Raw genomic sequence first — 12,711 nt, 5'->3', positions numbered from 1 at the left:
TCTTTAAATGCCAACATCTGCATAAGTTATTAACATTTAAACAAAGTGTACTATCAGTTCACAACTGTGCTATGTGATTAGGAAGAGTTGCTAAGTAAATAATTACATGGTCCTGAACTTGGCATCCTCTTAGGGCAGTTACACCATATTTGGGCTGGTAAATCCTGGAACACCATGAAATACAAGACCGTGGGCAGCTGCGACTGCTGCCTTAACGCTTTCCCTTCTGCTACTACAGGGTGTTTTAGGATGTTTTGGTCTACCCAGAAACCACAAAACAAAAACCTCTGGTTTTGCTTTGAGAAAATGTGGATTTCCAACCCTCAATTGTGCAGAGAGAACCTTGAAAGCATGACTGAGTAATCGAAGAGCTTAGCTTTAAAAAAAAAAAAAAAATCCCACCTGAGCCAATTTAAAAATCTGACTTTTTAAATTTTTTTTTAAATGCATTAGAGGAGTAGGTCTGCCAAGCAGCACTCCTCTGTTGTGTTGGAGTCCCTGACTGAAGTGCCCATTCCTTCTTGTGGCTGAATAAGACTGAAGTCTTTTGTAATTAGCTTTATATTGGGCAGTTGATCCTTCTCACCTGTGCCTGCAGGTATTGTGTAGTTTGTGCTGCATATACATGCTTAGCTTTTCTTGCCGTTACATATTGTATGGCTTTTTTCTATGCCTTTTGTTTGTAGAAACACCAATGTGGAGGTTGTCCAAGTTGTAGAGCTGTGTTGCGTGAGTCTAGAACTCACTGTTGCCTGTGGCAGCTTTGCCCCAGAGCTCGGCGTGGGCCTCGGGAGCCCCTCTGGAAGGGCAGAACGCATCCTGCTGATGGCATGGTCTCGTCCCGCAGCCCTTGCAGCTTCTCAGCAGCTCGTGGTCAGGGAGGGGAAGGTCATCTCTTCATGGTCCTTCTGTGACAGTGTCTTTAGGAGATGGGGCAGGGGCGGCTGGGAGAAGGCTTGGATTAGCCTGTAACCCTGGTGTTTCATTCCTGATCATCAAATACAGGTGGTAGAGAGGACATGGGCTGTCACTGCTCTGTGCGTCTGCAACTGCCCCAAGTATAGGGTCTCATCTTTATTTTCCAGGCTAAATTATGCTGCCAGCTGTTAAACAGAAGGAGATTTTGGTAAGTTTGTTGCTCTTTGGGAGAGGGGGGAATGATTCTCTGTGGATCCTCTTCACTACCTTAAAGCAGCTCTGGAAATTCACTTTAAAAGTAGCAGCCTGGGTAAGATGTACGCTGTAACCTGGGCGAGGGCTGTGCTTCTACCCCTTGCTCTAACTCTGCCCGTTTCCCCACCGGTGCGACCAAACCTGCCTGAAGACGCTCCCTGACGCGTTGGTTCCCTGCCCCGGGGTCCGTCGGGGCGGAGCGGGGCACGGCCCCCTCCTCTGCCGGTGCGCCGGGGCGGGCGGGCGGTGTGGGGGGAGCGACGCGGCCCCTTCCCAGGCTCTATTTTAAGCAGACATTTACTTTCCCAGCCTCTTCTCCGCCTGGATCCCTGCCCGGGGGGGGGGGGGCGGGGGGGGGATGTGCCTCTTCCCTCCTTCATAAAAGGGCCCCGAGGCGGAGGCCGGGCTCCGGGGGGTTATTTTTGGGAGCAGCTCCTGGGATCCGATGGCCTTGTTAGGGCAGCGCTGACCTTTCTCCCGGCGGGGGAGGAGAGCGGAGCGGGACGGGGCGGGCGGCGGCCGGCTGGGGACCCCCTTCCTCCGCCCGGGGCTGGGCTCGGCTCCCCAGCAGCGGGGCTCGGTCGCCCGGGGGGGGCCCTATGCCCGCGGCGGGGACGCGGCGGCGGGGCAGGTAGCGGGGCGGCTCGGCTGCCCCTTTCCCCTCCCTCCGATCTCGCCTTCCTGCCGTTCCCCGGCCCCTCGGCCGGGCGAGGCGAGGCGGGGGCGGCCGGTCCCGGTGCCCAGCCCGGCCCCTTCGGGGATGCGGCAGCCGCCCCGGAGCTGCGCCCCTGGGAAAGCTGCCCGGCTGAGGGGGCACCGGAGGGTACCATGAGCGGCGGCAGGTTTGATTTTGACGATGGAGGCGCCTATTGCGGCGGGTGGGAAGGGGGCAAAGCCCACGGGCACGGCATCTGCACCGGCCCCAAGGGCCAGGGCGAGTACTCGGGCTCCTGGAACTACGGCTTCGAAGTGGTGGGCATATACACGTGGCCCAGTGGCAACACCTACGAAGGCTACTGGTCCCAAGGCAAGAGGCACGGCCTAGGAATCGAGACCAAAGGACGGTGGGTTTACAGAGGCGAGTGGACCCATGGCTTTAAGGGACGGTACGGCGCGAGGCAGAGCATGAGCAGTGGAGCCAAGTATGAAGGTACCTGGAATAACGGCCTGCAGGATGGCTATGGCACCGAGACGTACGCTGACGGAGGTAAGGGGGACTCTGGCAGGGTGACGGCAGAGGCTGCGTGTTGTCCCTGCTGAAGGGGTGACCTGTCCCTACTGGTGAGATCCAGACGGGCTCAGTTGTCTGCCATTGGGGTGCTTCAGTCAAGAAGCAGGGCTTGGGGCACAGCCGCCTCGTAAATGCCTGTGTTTTCACCCTGATGCCCGCTGCCGGGCGCAGCGTGTGTGGCTCGCTGTCTGCAGACACAGGGGAGGAGCAGCCGGAGCGTTGCCCCTGCCATCCCTCCCTCGGGAGCCGCTCTCGAGTGTCCGTATCAATAGTTAACACCAAGCAACTGGATTTGTGTAGTCTGTGACTCCTGGTTCCCCAGGGGCTGGTTATTGCCGTTCATCGCCGAACCAAACCAGAAGCTCCTCGCTGGTGTGTGGCCGCAGCAAGCTGGTCACTCGCCCGCTGGGCAGCCGGTTGTGAATGTTTTTGCGTCGGATATAAGCCACCCACGGCATGGTAGCACGCTGTGCCTATGCATTAAACACTGCTCGCGTGCCTCTGACAGGCTGCCTGGACATCTGCTTTGCCCGAGCTGTTTTGGTTGAGTTCATCTAAGCTGTTTCGAATACGTAGTCACACGCCTTTCCCTAAAATAAATCCCTTCAATTACTTGGAAGCTCTCAACCCCTGCTAGTACAGAAATGCACCATGCAGTCAGATATTTGTTGTGCTCTGTAAATACTCAGTCTAATTGTGTTCTTGCATTAGTGGCAATTTTGGAGTTAGAAACATCGCAAGAATCTCTGTGCAAGTAATTCTGTAGCTCTTCAGTACTGTAATGTTCCAGGCTGCCCTATTTAGGATAGCTAAATAGAGAGCGTGATTTGAAAGAAATACCCTTCAAAATATGGATCAGAATTGCATCTATATTTATCTAGGACAGGCAATGGAGTTAGTTTGTAAAGAAAAATAATGGTAATGATATAAATCTTCAGAATGAAAAGCATCGGATTTACGGAGATTAGAAAAATGGACTAATTCAAGACTGGCTGTCAGGGTTATGCTTTTGTGTATATATATATATCTCTTTATCAATGAGCTGCCTTGGTACATGGCTAACTTTAAGCCTGGGCATATAGTCTTGGAAGCTGAGTGATTTTGTTTGTGCCCTTTGAGGTTGTAGGTGTAGACACGAACTGATGCGTCCTTCCAGCTCCTTAAATTTTCTCCCTCCTCTGCCCCGTGGCCGCGGAACGGTTAAACACGGATGTGCAGGTTGCAGGGCGGCAGCGAGAGTTCAGGCTGACGCATACGTGTGTGCTTGTGCATTGCGGAACCTTCTCGCGTGGCTGTAAGACGTGTAGGTTACGTGTAAGGTGTGCTCTGATGAGTAACGACCAGCGATCAGCTAACCGTCAGCAACGGCTGCCGCTGGGACTTTCATTCTGGAGATGTCAAGGTCTCCTATGAATTTCCATGGCCGCTTCCTCGCTGCTTCCTAAAATGCATCATCTTCTAAGGGTGCAGGGCTACTGAAGTTCAAGTTAATGTTGTGGAGAGAGAATTTGGAGAGGCAAAATTTGGTGTAGGAGTTTGAATTTGATTAGATTTTGGGACAGAAGAGGGGGAAAGATGAGTCAAGATTTTCTCCTGTAAGGATATATCATCTATTGCTTCTGTCAGCATTGCGCTCCCCGGGGCGTTGTGCTGCGCCCAAGAATGTGCCGTCTGCGTGATCCCCGGTGCTGCCCGAGGCTGGCAGTTTGTCCCTGACCCATGAAGATGTGCCCTGCCAAAGCCACCTGGGCCGTGCTGAACTGAGCCCAGCCCCCCGAGATCCCGCCAGACCCGGCTCATGGGGCTGGTGCCCAGCTCCCTCCTTGCGTTGGGCCATCGCATCCAAGCAGTTCATTCAACACGTCAGCTTCTCTGGTGGTACGGGGACACGTAGAAAGCTGCATCCAAAGCCAAGGTGGGAATCGCCAGCATCACATTTGTAGGACTTGCAGGACCCTGTCCCATTTTGTCTCCTCACCTGTACGCAGTCACCATCTGCAAGATCCAGACATGACTGGGCTGCTAACTGAACCTGTTAATATTTCAATTTGAGGTTGCCAAGATAAACATCTGGAAAGGCTTTGGAAATCTGCCATCCCTCAAGTAGGGGACGTGATTCCCAAGCCCCCTGGAAGCCAGCCACGCGAGGAAGGAGGGCTCTGGGAACGCGCGGCTCTTGCCAGGTCGTTAGAAGCTTAAGGTCATGGTTGGGCTGCCTGTGGATTTCAGGGGGATGGAGCTGATTCTAATGTTTTAAAATAAACTTAAAATCAACTTTTTATGTCTATATTTTATATAGATATATGCCCACACACATAAAAACTTTAAAATACGCTTACCAATGACAGACAACCCTGTAAGGATATTTTATCTTGTGGCTGTCTGAGGTTGGTGGCTAAATAAAGCCCAAATCTGCAGTGAAGCTTTTGGAAATCATGTATAGATTTTTAGTGTCTAATAAGAAGCGGACTCGTGGTATGGTTTAGCCCAGGCACTGCGTGGGTGGTTTGCTTTTTCTCTCGGCTACCAAGTGTCCATTTCTGTGAAAACTTTAGGAGACTGGTGGCTTAAATAGCTTGCCTTCTGCAGTGTTGATTGAAATCAGCCGAAGGGTTCAGAGCTGCTGGTGTGGCCAGGCAGAGGCAGTAACGCTATGATATATTTCCTTGGGTATCCAAGCTAAATATACGCGCGTGTGTGTCTGCTGCTGTCACCAGCAAAGAGCTCAGAGCCCTTTATCACAGAATCACAGAATGGTTCGGGTTGGAAGGGACCTTAAAGATCACTTAGTTCCAACCCCCCTGCCACGGGCAGGGACACTCCCCACCAGACCAGGCTGCTCAAAGCCCCGTCCAGCCTGGCCTTGAACACCTCCAGGGATGGGGCATTGACAGCTTCCCTGGACAACCTGTTCCAGTGCCTCACCACCCTCAAGGGAAAGAATTTCTTCCTAATATCCAATCTAAATCTACCCTCCTTCAGTGTGAAAGCGTTACCCCGTGTCCTATCACTCCACTCCCTGACAAAGTGTCCCTCCCCATCCTTCCTGTAGGCCCCCTTTAAGCACTGGACGGCTGCTATAAGGTCTCCCCGGAGCCTTCTCTTCTCCAGGCTGAACAACCCCAACTCTCTCAGCCTGTCCTCATAGCAGAGGTGCTCCAGCCCTCAGATCATCTTCATGGCCCTCCGCTGGACCCATTCCAACGGGTCCATGTCCTTGTGCTGAGGACTCCAGAGCTGGAGGCGGTACTCCAGGTGGGGTCTCACCAGAGCAGAGTAGAGGGGCAGAATCACCTCGTTCAACATCGGGGCAATATCGGGGCAGGATGCGCTAAAGCAGATGACGACTGGGGCTGTGGAAGGCACAGCGTGAAGGAACTCATGGTTTTGCAACCTAAGCTATGAGTAAATACCCAGTTATTTGGATTCCACCTGTACGCTTTGTCTCCACTATAGGAAAAGCCACATTTTTTTGGATACTTTTGTGCTTTTGACTCCAAGTGCTTGACCCGGTCAAGTCTTACTGCAAAAAAAAAATAATCTCACTGCTAATGCAGAATCATAGTGTGTATCCAGGAGCTGGCCCAAAGCTAGGCTTTGCTGTACAAATAACTTAATATATCTATATGAGGGGGGAAAAAACCTCACTTGTAATAGAAGCAGCCTGAAGCCAACTTATTTTTGACGCTGCAATTTGGTCTCTAGGGCGCCAAGAGAAAAAACAGTGATGTCAATTAACTGCATGCGGAGACAATTACACCATTCGGTGATCATCAGACCACGAGAAAGGGGAACAGAAATGCAGAAGTGTGCTTTAGTGGGAGAGATGAAATGGGGTGATGTGCAGCAAAGCCGGCTCCTCGGATGCCTGGGGCAGGAAAACATGGCGGGAAGGGGCCTGGGCTGGGGCAGAAGGAGCAGCATCCATCCATGCTCTGGGACTGCAGCCGGAGAAGCAGGAATGGGCTCTGGGAGAGCCAAGATGGTGCTGGCTTGTGTCTGCTGCCTCTGTAGCAAAGCTCCTGCATGACTGAATTTGACCCATGAATTAACGCTGCGATGGTGTTTTTTTTCCCCCCTCTCTTTTTGTCTTTTGTTATGGGTTCCCCCCCCCCCCTTTCTTTTCCAACAGAAACCATCAGGTAATACTGTTGGCAGCAAAAAGAAACACTAGGTTTCGGCTAGCCAGTGGTTCTGTGCACTGATTTAACATCCCCGGCCTTTTACACTGAGTTCTAACACGTCTGTCACCACAGTATCTGGGTGACAGCGGAGGATCGTAGGGCAGTGATACGATTTGTTTGCTTTATTTACCTGGTTGTTTGTATTTACATTCATCGCTAATTATACTAGAGCTCAGAGGCGGGCTGGGAAGGGGAGCTGTGACGCTGCTGACGCGGGCTCTGGCGGCCGGGCTGGGTGTGCACCAGGAGCTGAAGCTTTTGCCTTCGATGCGGCCGGGCACAGTCCTGTCCTGCTGCCCGACGAAATGCAGGGTGCTGCCACCCCGGGGGCGTGTTTGGAGGTGAAGGCTGCAGGGTTAACACTTTTATCACTCTCGCAATTTAATCCTTCCCATCCTATGATGGCACCCAGGCAGGGCCACCCCCCAGCTTTGGTCGGGGATGGGCAGAGGTGATGAACCGTGCACCTGTGGGTCGCAGGGGAAGCAGTGTTTTTTGTCATTATGAAATGAAAAAATGTAGGCATTGAAGGATTATTGGGGTCCTGTCCCCCAATAATCGCACCTGCTGGGGTTAGGTGGCCCTGTCCCACCGCCCTGGTAAATCAGGGAGGGCTGGGGAGGCAGGGAAGCGAGGCTCTTTCTTTTTCATCCTAAATAGATTAATTTTTTTTTTCCACATCCGCTGCTTTTTTAGTTATTTTTTCCAGAACCTCAGACGCGTGTGAGCGCATGGCTGTCCTACCTGTCCCCCCTTGGCCACGCTGCTGTGATATTTGGGGGGGTAGTGGCGGCTCAGGGACGTGCAGCCCTGCTGGTGATGCAGAAGGGGATTGCGCAGCCCCTTTTCTCTCTTGCACTGGCCGCACTGGGACGTGCTGGTGAGCCAGGGCTTGGCTCTGCTCAAACCTCACGTGCCCCGACGCACGGCCGCCGGCGCCTCCAGCCGCTCTCAGCAGCCACTGGCTCCTCTCCAGAGGCGGTTCATGGCTCTGCGCTGGCACGGAGCCTCGGCCGGGCGCTGAATGGCGGCACGGCGGGGACACGGCAGTGCCCGCTCGCCCTGCAGTCGTTGGGCAGCGCCGTGTGTCGGTGCCCTCCGTTAAGCCAGGTGTGGTTGGCAGGTTCGGTCACACCGTGCGCCGGGGGGGATGATGCTGCTTGTGCCGTACGGGCTGAAATCAGGCAGCCGAGACCAGCCTGAAGAGCTGGTGTGGCACCTCGCCTTGAGTGTGGACACACGCGCCCCTGAGAAGTGGCACCCCAATCTCTGCTCCCTGAAGACCCACTGTGACACATGGCTTTTCCCATCCAGGTGGCCCTGGTGCTGCTCCGGGGGGGACAGAGGGGGCTGGGGACTTGCTGGAGGGTAGCGGCTGCTCTGACCCGTCCCCCGAGGCGCAGCTGAGCCCCCCTGAACCTGAGGGACTTTTCCAGAGTTCCTCTCCCAGGGGGTTAACACGGCAGCAGTATCAGCTGCAGCCTGCTATGTGCAAGGTTGTCCCATCCTAGGAGGTCTCCAATGTCACCCCAATCGTGTGTCAGCCCTGCTCGCTGGCTGGGCAAGCGGGGATGGAGCACCGGCTTTTGGTGGGGAGGGATGTGGGGGCACTACAGGAGTCTCCGTGACTTCATTTTGTGCGAGGAAGACTCATCATCATTTTACGGAGAGGGATTTGGGAGCACGGCAGGGTGAAGAGCTCACCCAGATGCCTGGACATCTCCAACGATGGTCCTTGGTCCCCAGCTCATGCCCAGACCCCTAACCCATGCTGCCCCCCTTATTTTTCCTAACAGAGCTTCTGCCAAGGAACTAGGCAACGTCCCCATGCCCTGGCAGAGTGCTCCTCGTGCCTGGCCTCAGACCGCAGATGCTCTGCGCTACCTAAACCCTAATTTTTTTTTTGGTAGGGGAAGCCAACTGCTGCAGGGAGCCCGAAATCCCGTGTGCCGCGGGGTGGGCAGGGGCTGGCGGGGGGCAGCTCACCCCAGGGCAGCAGCTGCTGCCCGCTCGGGCACTTCTTGTCTTTCCTGGCCCCCGGCGCTGTAAGTTAACACCCCACAGGCGGGTCCAAAGAGGATTTCAACGAAACCTGAAGCTTGAGAGGAGAGATTATGCTGCAGAAGTGGCCTGGGAGACTGTAAAATATGCACTCCCACAATTGCCAAAGAAGGAACTGGATTTGTTCCCTGGGGAGCAGGGTCATCCCTGGTCTCAGTGACAGCGACTGAGAGGGGTAGACGAATGCCTTGAAGACAAGTCACCCCCTTCTGCTTCAGCCTGGCCCTGCTGAGTCTGCCCAGGCCCCTGGGAGTGCTTGTTCTCCCAAAACTTGGTCCCTCCTTGTAGGTCACTGCTTAACGTAAACCAGGTTTAGGAGAGATGCCCAAGAAAATGTCCCCAGCATGGCTGGCCTGTCGCTTGCATGAAGCAGCAGCTGGGAGGGTAAAGGAGTGGGGTGGCCTTTCCCAGGGCGTTCGTGCTCCCCCAGCACCCTCTGCCTGTGCCCCGGGATGGGGGCTGCTGGTGGCCTCTGCCCCGCGGGGTGCTGGTTTGGGATGAGATGGCCCATTCCAGGTCCTGTGATGCCAGGAGCAGAGCTGAATGCTGCTTTTGTTTTGGGTGGTTTGCCGGTTTCTGAGGCAACTATATCTGCAGAGGAGGGAGAGCTGGGCTGGGGAGATGGCTTATCCATCCCATCCCACCCCACCCCACCCCACCCGGCTCAGCGGGGATGCGCTGACCCTCGCAGCCCTCCATGCTGTGCATGTGAGTGTGGGTGCTGTAGGCACAGGCTGCCCCACCAGCCCTCCCACCTTTCCTAGGACCGCTTCTTGCAGGGGGCTTTGATGCTGTTACTTTAAGTCTCTTGACATCACGGTGAGAAAAATCAGAGCAGTGGTCTCCAGTTCACTCTTCTGGAGCCTGCGAAGGTGCAGACCTGGAAGGGGTCTGGAGAGGAGCAACGTGCTTTTCCTAGTCCTTCAAGGTGTCACTGCCAAGGTCCTGATGGCTCTTAGCAGGGTCTTGTACCCAGGGTGCAGCCCTGCCATAGTGAGCACAGTCCACCCTGTGTCCCCCATCATCATGTGACACCGGGTGGTCTGGAGGAGCGTGGTAGGGTGGTGGGTTTTGGGGTAGAGCTGGAGAAACCCCACACGGAGCTGCTCCGCTCCTCTTCTCCCTTTTTTCACCCATCTCTTGCTTCGTGCAGTGTGACACAAGCCTTGGTCTGGGGACCACGGAGAAGCTGTGTGTCAGGGCCAAGCAGATGCAGCTGCAGGTTCAGGGCAGCCTGTGCTATGGCCAGGCACCCGTGTCAGGGGTCTAGAGCCAGTCCTGGCAGCCTGTGAGTGACAAACTGCAGAATGGGCTGAAAGGGACTGTCACCGAGCCAAGGAGAGCCGTGCCACCACAGCTCACATGCCGCTGGGGCTGCCGCCGCCCTCAACACAGCCCAAACTCCAGCCCCAGGGGGCTGCCTCCCACTCCCTGCTCCGGATGCAAATCCAGACCCGGTCTGTTAAGTGGCTTTCGGTTTGCACCAGTGTCCCCTGGCGCCTCAGTCCCTTTCCAGTGAGCTGTCACCAGCCAGCAGTGGCTCTTGGGCATGTCCCCTCTGCTCCCTGGGGATGGATCCTTCTGCATGCGAGTGAGCAGTAACAGAGTTGGGGCTACCCCGCAGCCCACCTGCCTTTGCTGGCTCACCCAGGGGCAAGCTGCCTTTTCACCCCCTCCCTCTTCTCTCCCGCAGGCACGTACCAGGGCCAGTTCACCAACGGCATGCGGCATGGCTACGGCGTGCGGCAGAGCGTGCCCTACGGCATGGCCTCCGTGGTCCGCTCCCCGCTGCGCACCTCCCTCTCCTCCCTGCGGAGCGAGCACAGCAACGGCACCCTGCCCCAGCAGGACTCCCCCGCCGCCAACCCCGAGAGCCTGCCTCTCTCGCCCACCATCACCCGGGGGGGCTTCGCCCTCAGCCTCTACGCGGAGGTGGAGGCCGGCAAGCCCAAGAAGGGGGGGCTCTTCCGCAGGGGCTCCTTGCTGGGCAAGCTGAAGAAGTCCGAGTCCAAGTCGTCCCTGGCCAGCCAGAAGAGCCGTGTCAGCTTCCTCAAGAGTGAGAGTGGGATCAGCTCGGCCGCCAGCGACGCCACCTCCACTGTCAGCCTGGGAGAGGGCGCTGAGGGCGAGGAGTACCCCCCCTTCGAGTCCGACATCGATGCCACCACCACGGAGACCTACATGGGCGAGTGGAAGAACGACAAGCGTGCAGGCTTTGGAGTCAGCGAGCGCTCCAGCGGGCTGAAGTATGAGGGCGAGTGGCTGGACAACCTGCGGCATGGCTACGGCTGCACCACGCTGCCCGACGGCAAGAAGGAGGAGGGCAAGTATCGCCACAACGTCCTCGTCAAGGGCATGAAGAAGCGCGTGATACCCCTCAAGAGCGCCAAGATCCGTCAGAAGGTGGACAGGAGCGTGGAGGGGGCTCAGAGGGCTGCGGCCATCGCCCGGCAGAAGTCGGAGATCGCGGCATCCAGGTAGGTGCTCAGGGCTCCAATGCGCAGGTCCCAATGATGGTGGTGGTCCCCATCCTACATGTCCCGCGGAAGCCGTTTTGCGGGCCTCCTCGCCGTGCGCCAGTAGTGGGGTTAAACGTGGCTTCTCGCAGTTTCTATCTAATTCTTTGTACTAAATGCTGGTGATGTGGGGCTGAGGGCCCTCGTGGAAGCCTGGGATTGTTCAGGACCCGTCCTCTTTCTTGCCCGCTCTCCTGCCTCCCTGCAGCCCTGACCCAGGGGGGAGTAGGGACTGGCTCCATCCCAGGTGCTCAGCAGGATGGGGAGCATGAGCCAGTGGGATGCGGATCACCCTGGTGCCGTGCCAGGCTGCTGGATGTCCTGACAAATAGTCGGATTTGGCTATGGTAAATCCAACAAGCTTGTGAGCAGCCAGGGGCGCATGTCCCAGATGAATCAGGTCTGCAGCAGAGTATGGCTCAACCCTGGAGACCCCAGTGTAGCTCTGTAGGGAGTTTACGGGATGCATTAGGGCCGTCGCTTAATTTTAGCGGCTCAGTGTAATGGGATGTGCTGTGCTGGGATGCTGCGGACTGGGAGGCAGAACCGACAGCGGATACCAAACCGAGGAGGGGGCTGCCTTGGGGACCCCCATCTGCACCCCAGGACCCAGCTGCCCTCGGCCAGGTTTTGAGTGACCGTTTGTGCCAACAGCTGGAGCCAGGGCAAGCAGCTGAGCCCACGCTGGATGGCTGAGCCCGATCCCACGGCACACAGCCACAGCCTGCAGCCCGCAGTGCTTTAGGATGCTAGGAAAGGAGGAACTGGGGAGGGCTCAGCTGGGTTTGCCCCCTTTTGTCCTCCCAGTTCTGTCCTGGCCGGGTCCCGGAGTGGGACCAGGAAGGGCAAGGGAAAAACTTCTGCTCATGTCCCTGCCTGCACCCGCGCTGTGCCGGCAGCGCACTCCTCCTCCCACAGTGTTCCTGCCAACCTTGGAACCGGCTTGGCAGAGACCAGAGATTGTCAGGCAGGGTTGGAGCCTTCGCTCCTCTCCTCTTCTTTGGGGAAAACACGGTTGTGAGAGACCTCGAGGTTTCACCTTGCCTCTCCATTGAAACCTCGCCCCGCACGGGCTTTGCTCAGCTGCTGGGCAGTGGCTGGGGCTCCAGGGCTGTCCTGCCTTGCTCCTTTTTAGTGCGGTTTAATTATGAAAGTTACTTCATTACCAAGCAGAGATGGGAAGTCACGGCAGCGGGGAGGGCGCCTGTTCCCAGACCCCATCCCTCCCCTTCCGAGAAACCTCGGCCTTACTCTCCCAGCGGCTGTTTCTGCTCCAAAGTTTTGTCGGGAGCATAATTGTTTTTTTAGCAAAACCCAGTTGCCTTGGAGACCGATGGAGAAAACTGGCGGGATTGCAAGCGAAATGCCGTGCAGGGCCAGCTGGGATAAAAATAACGGGCTGGGGTGGCATGGGGCCCGCCGGAGCCTCTGGCAGGGCAGGCTCAGCCTGACACCGGCTTCACTAAGCCCAGGCAAAGCGTGCGGCCGCAGCGCTGGGCGGCCGTAAATAAGGGGACTGGAGCTGCAAAAGCTGTTCCCCGAGAGC

General features: G+C 56.4%; 1 protein-coding gene across 1 annotated transcript in view; it reads left to right on the top strand.

Moving 5' to 3' along the window:
- The first annotated feature begins 1,649 nt into the window (after positions 1 to 1,649).
- The window catches only part of JPH2 (junctophilin 2), a 33,885-nt gene continuing 22,823 nt past the window's right edge, over positions 1,650 to 12,711 (top strand). The window contains exons 1-2 of the mRNA XM_054218749.1: positions 1,650 to 2,380; positions 10,343 to 11,126. Coding sequence (XP_054074724.1) covers positions 2,002 to 2,380; positions 10,343 to 11,126 — 1,163 coding nt within the window. The 5' untranslated portion in view covers positions 1,650 to 2,001. The remainder of the gene's footprint in view (positions 2,381 to 10,342; positions 11,127 to 12,711) is intronic.

This window comes from Rissa tridactyla, chromosome 12 (genome assembly GCF_028500815.1).
Source record: "Rissa tridactyla isolate bRisTri1 chromosome 12, bRisTri1.patW.cur.20221130, whole genome shotgun sequence".
NCBI lineage: Eukaryota > Metazoa > Chordata > Aves > Charadriiformes > Laridae > Rissa > Rissa tridactyla.
This window is presented reverse-complemented; position numbering and strand designations above follow the sequence as displayed.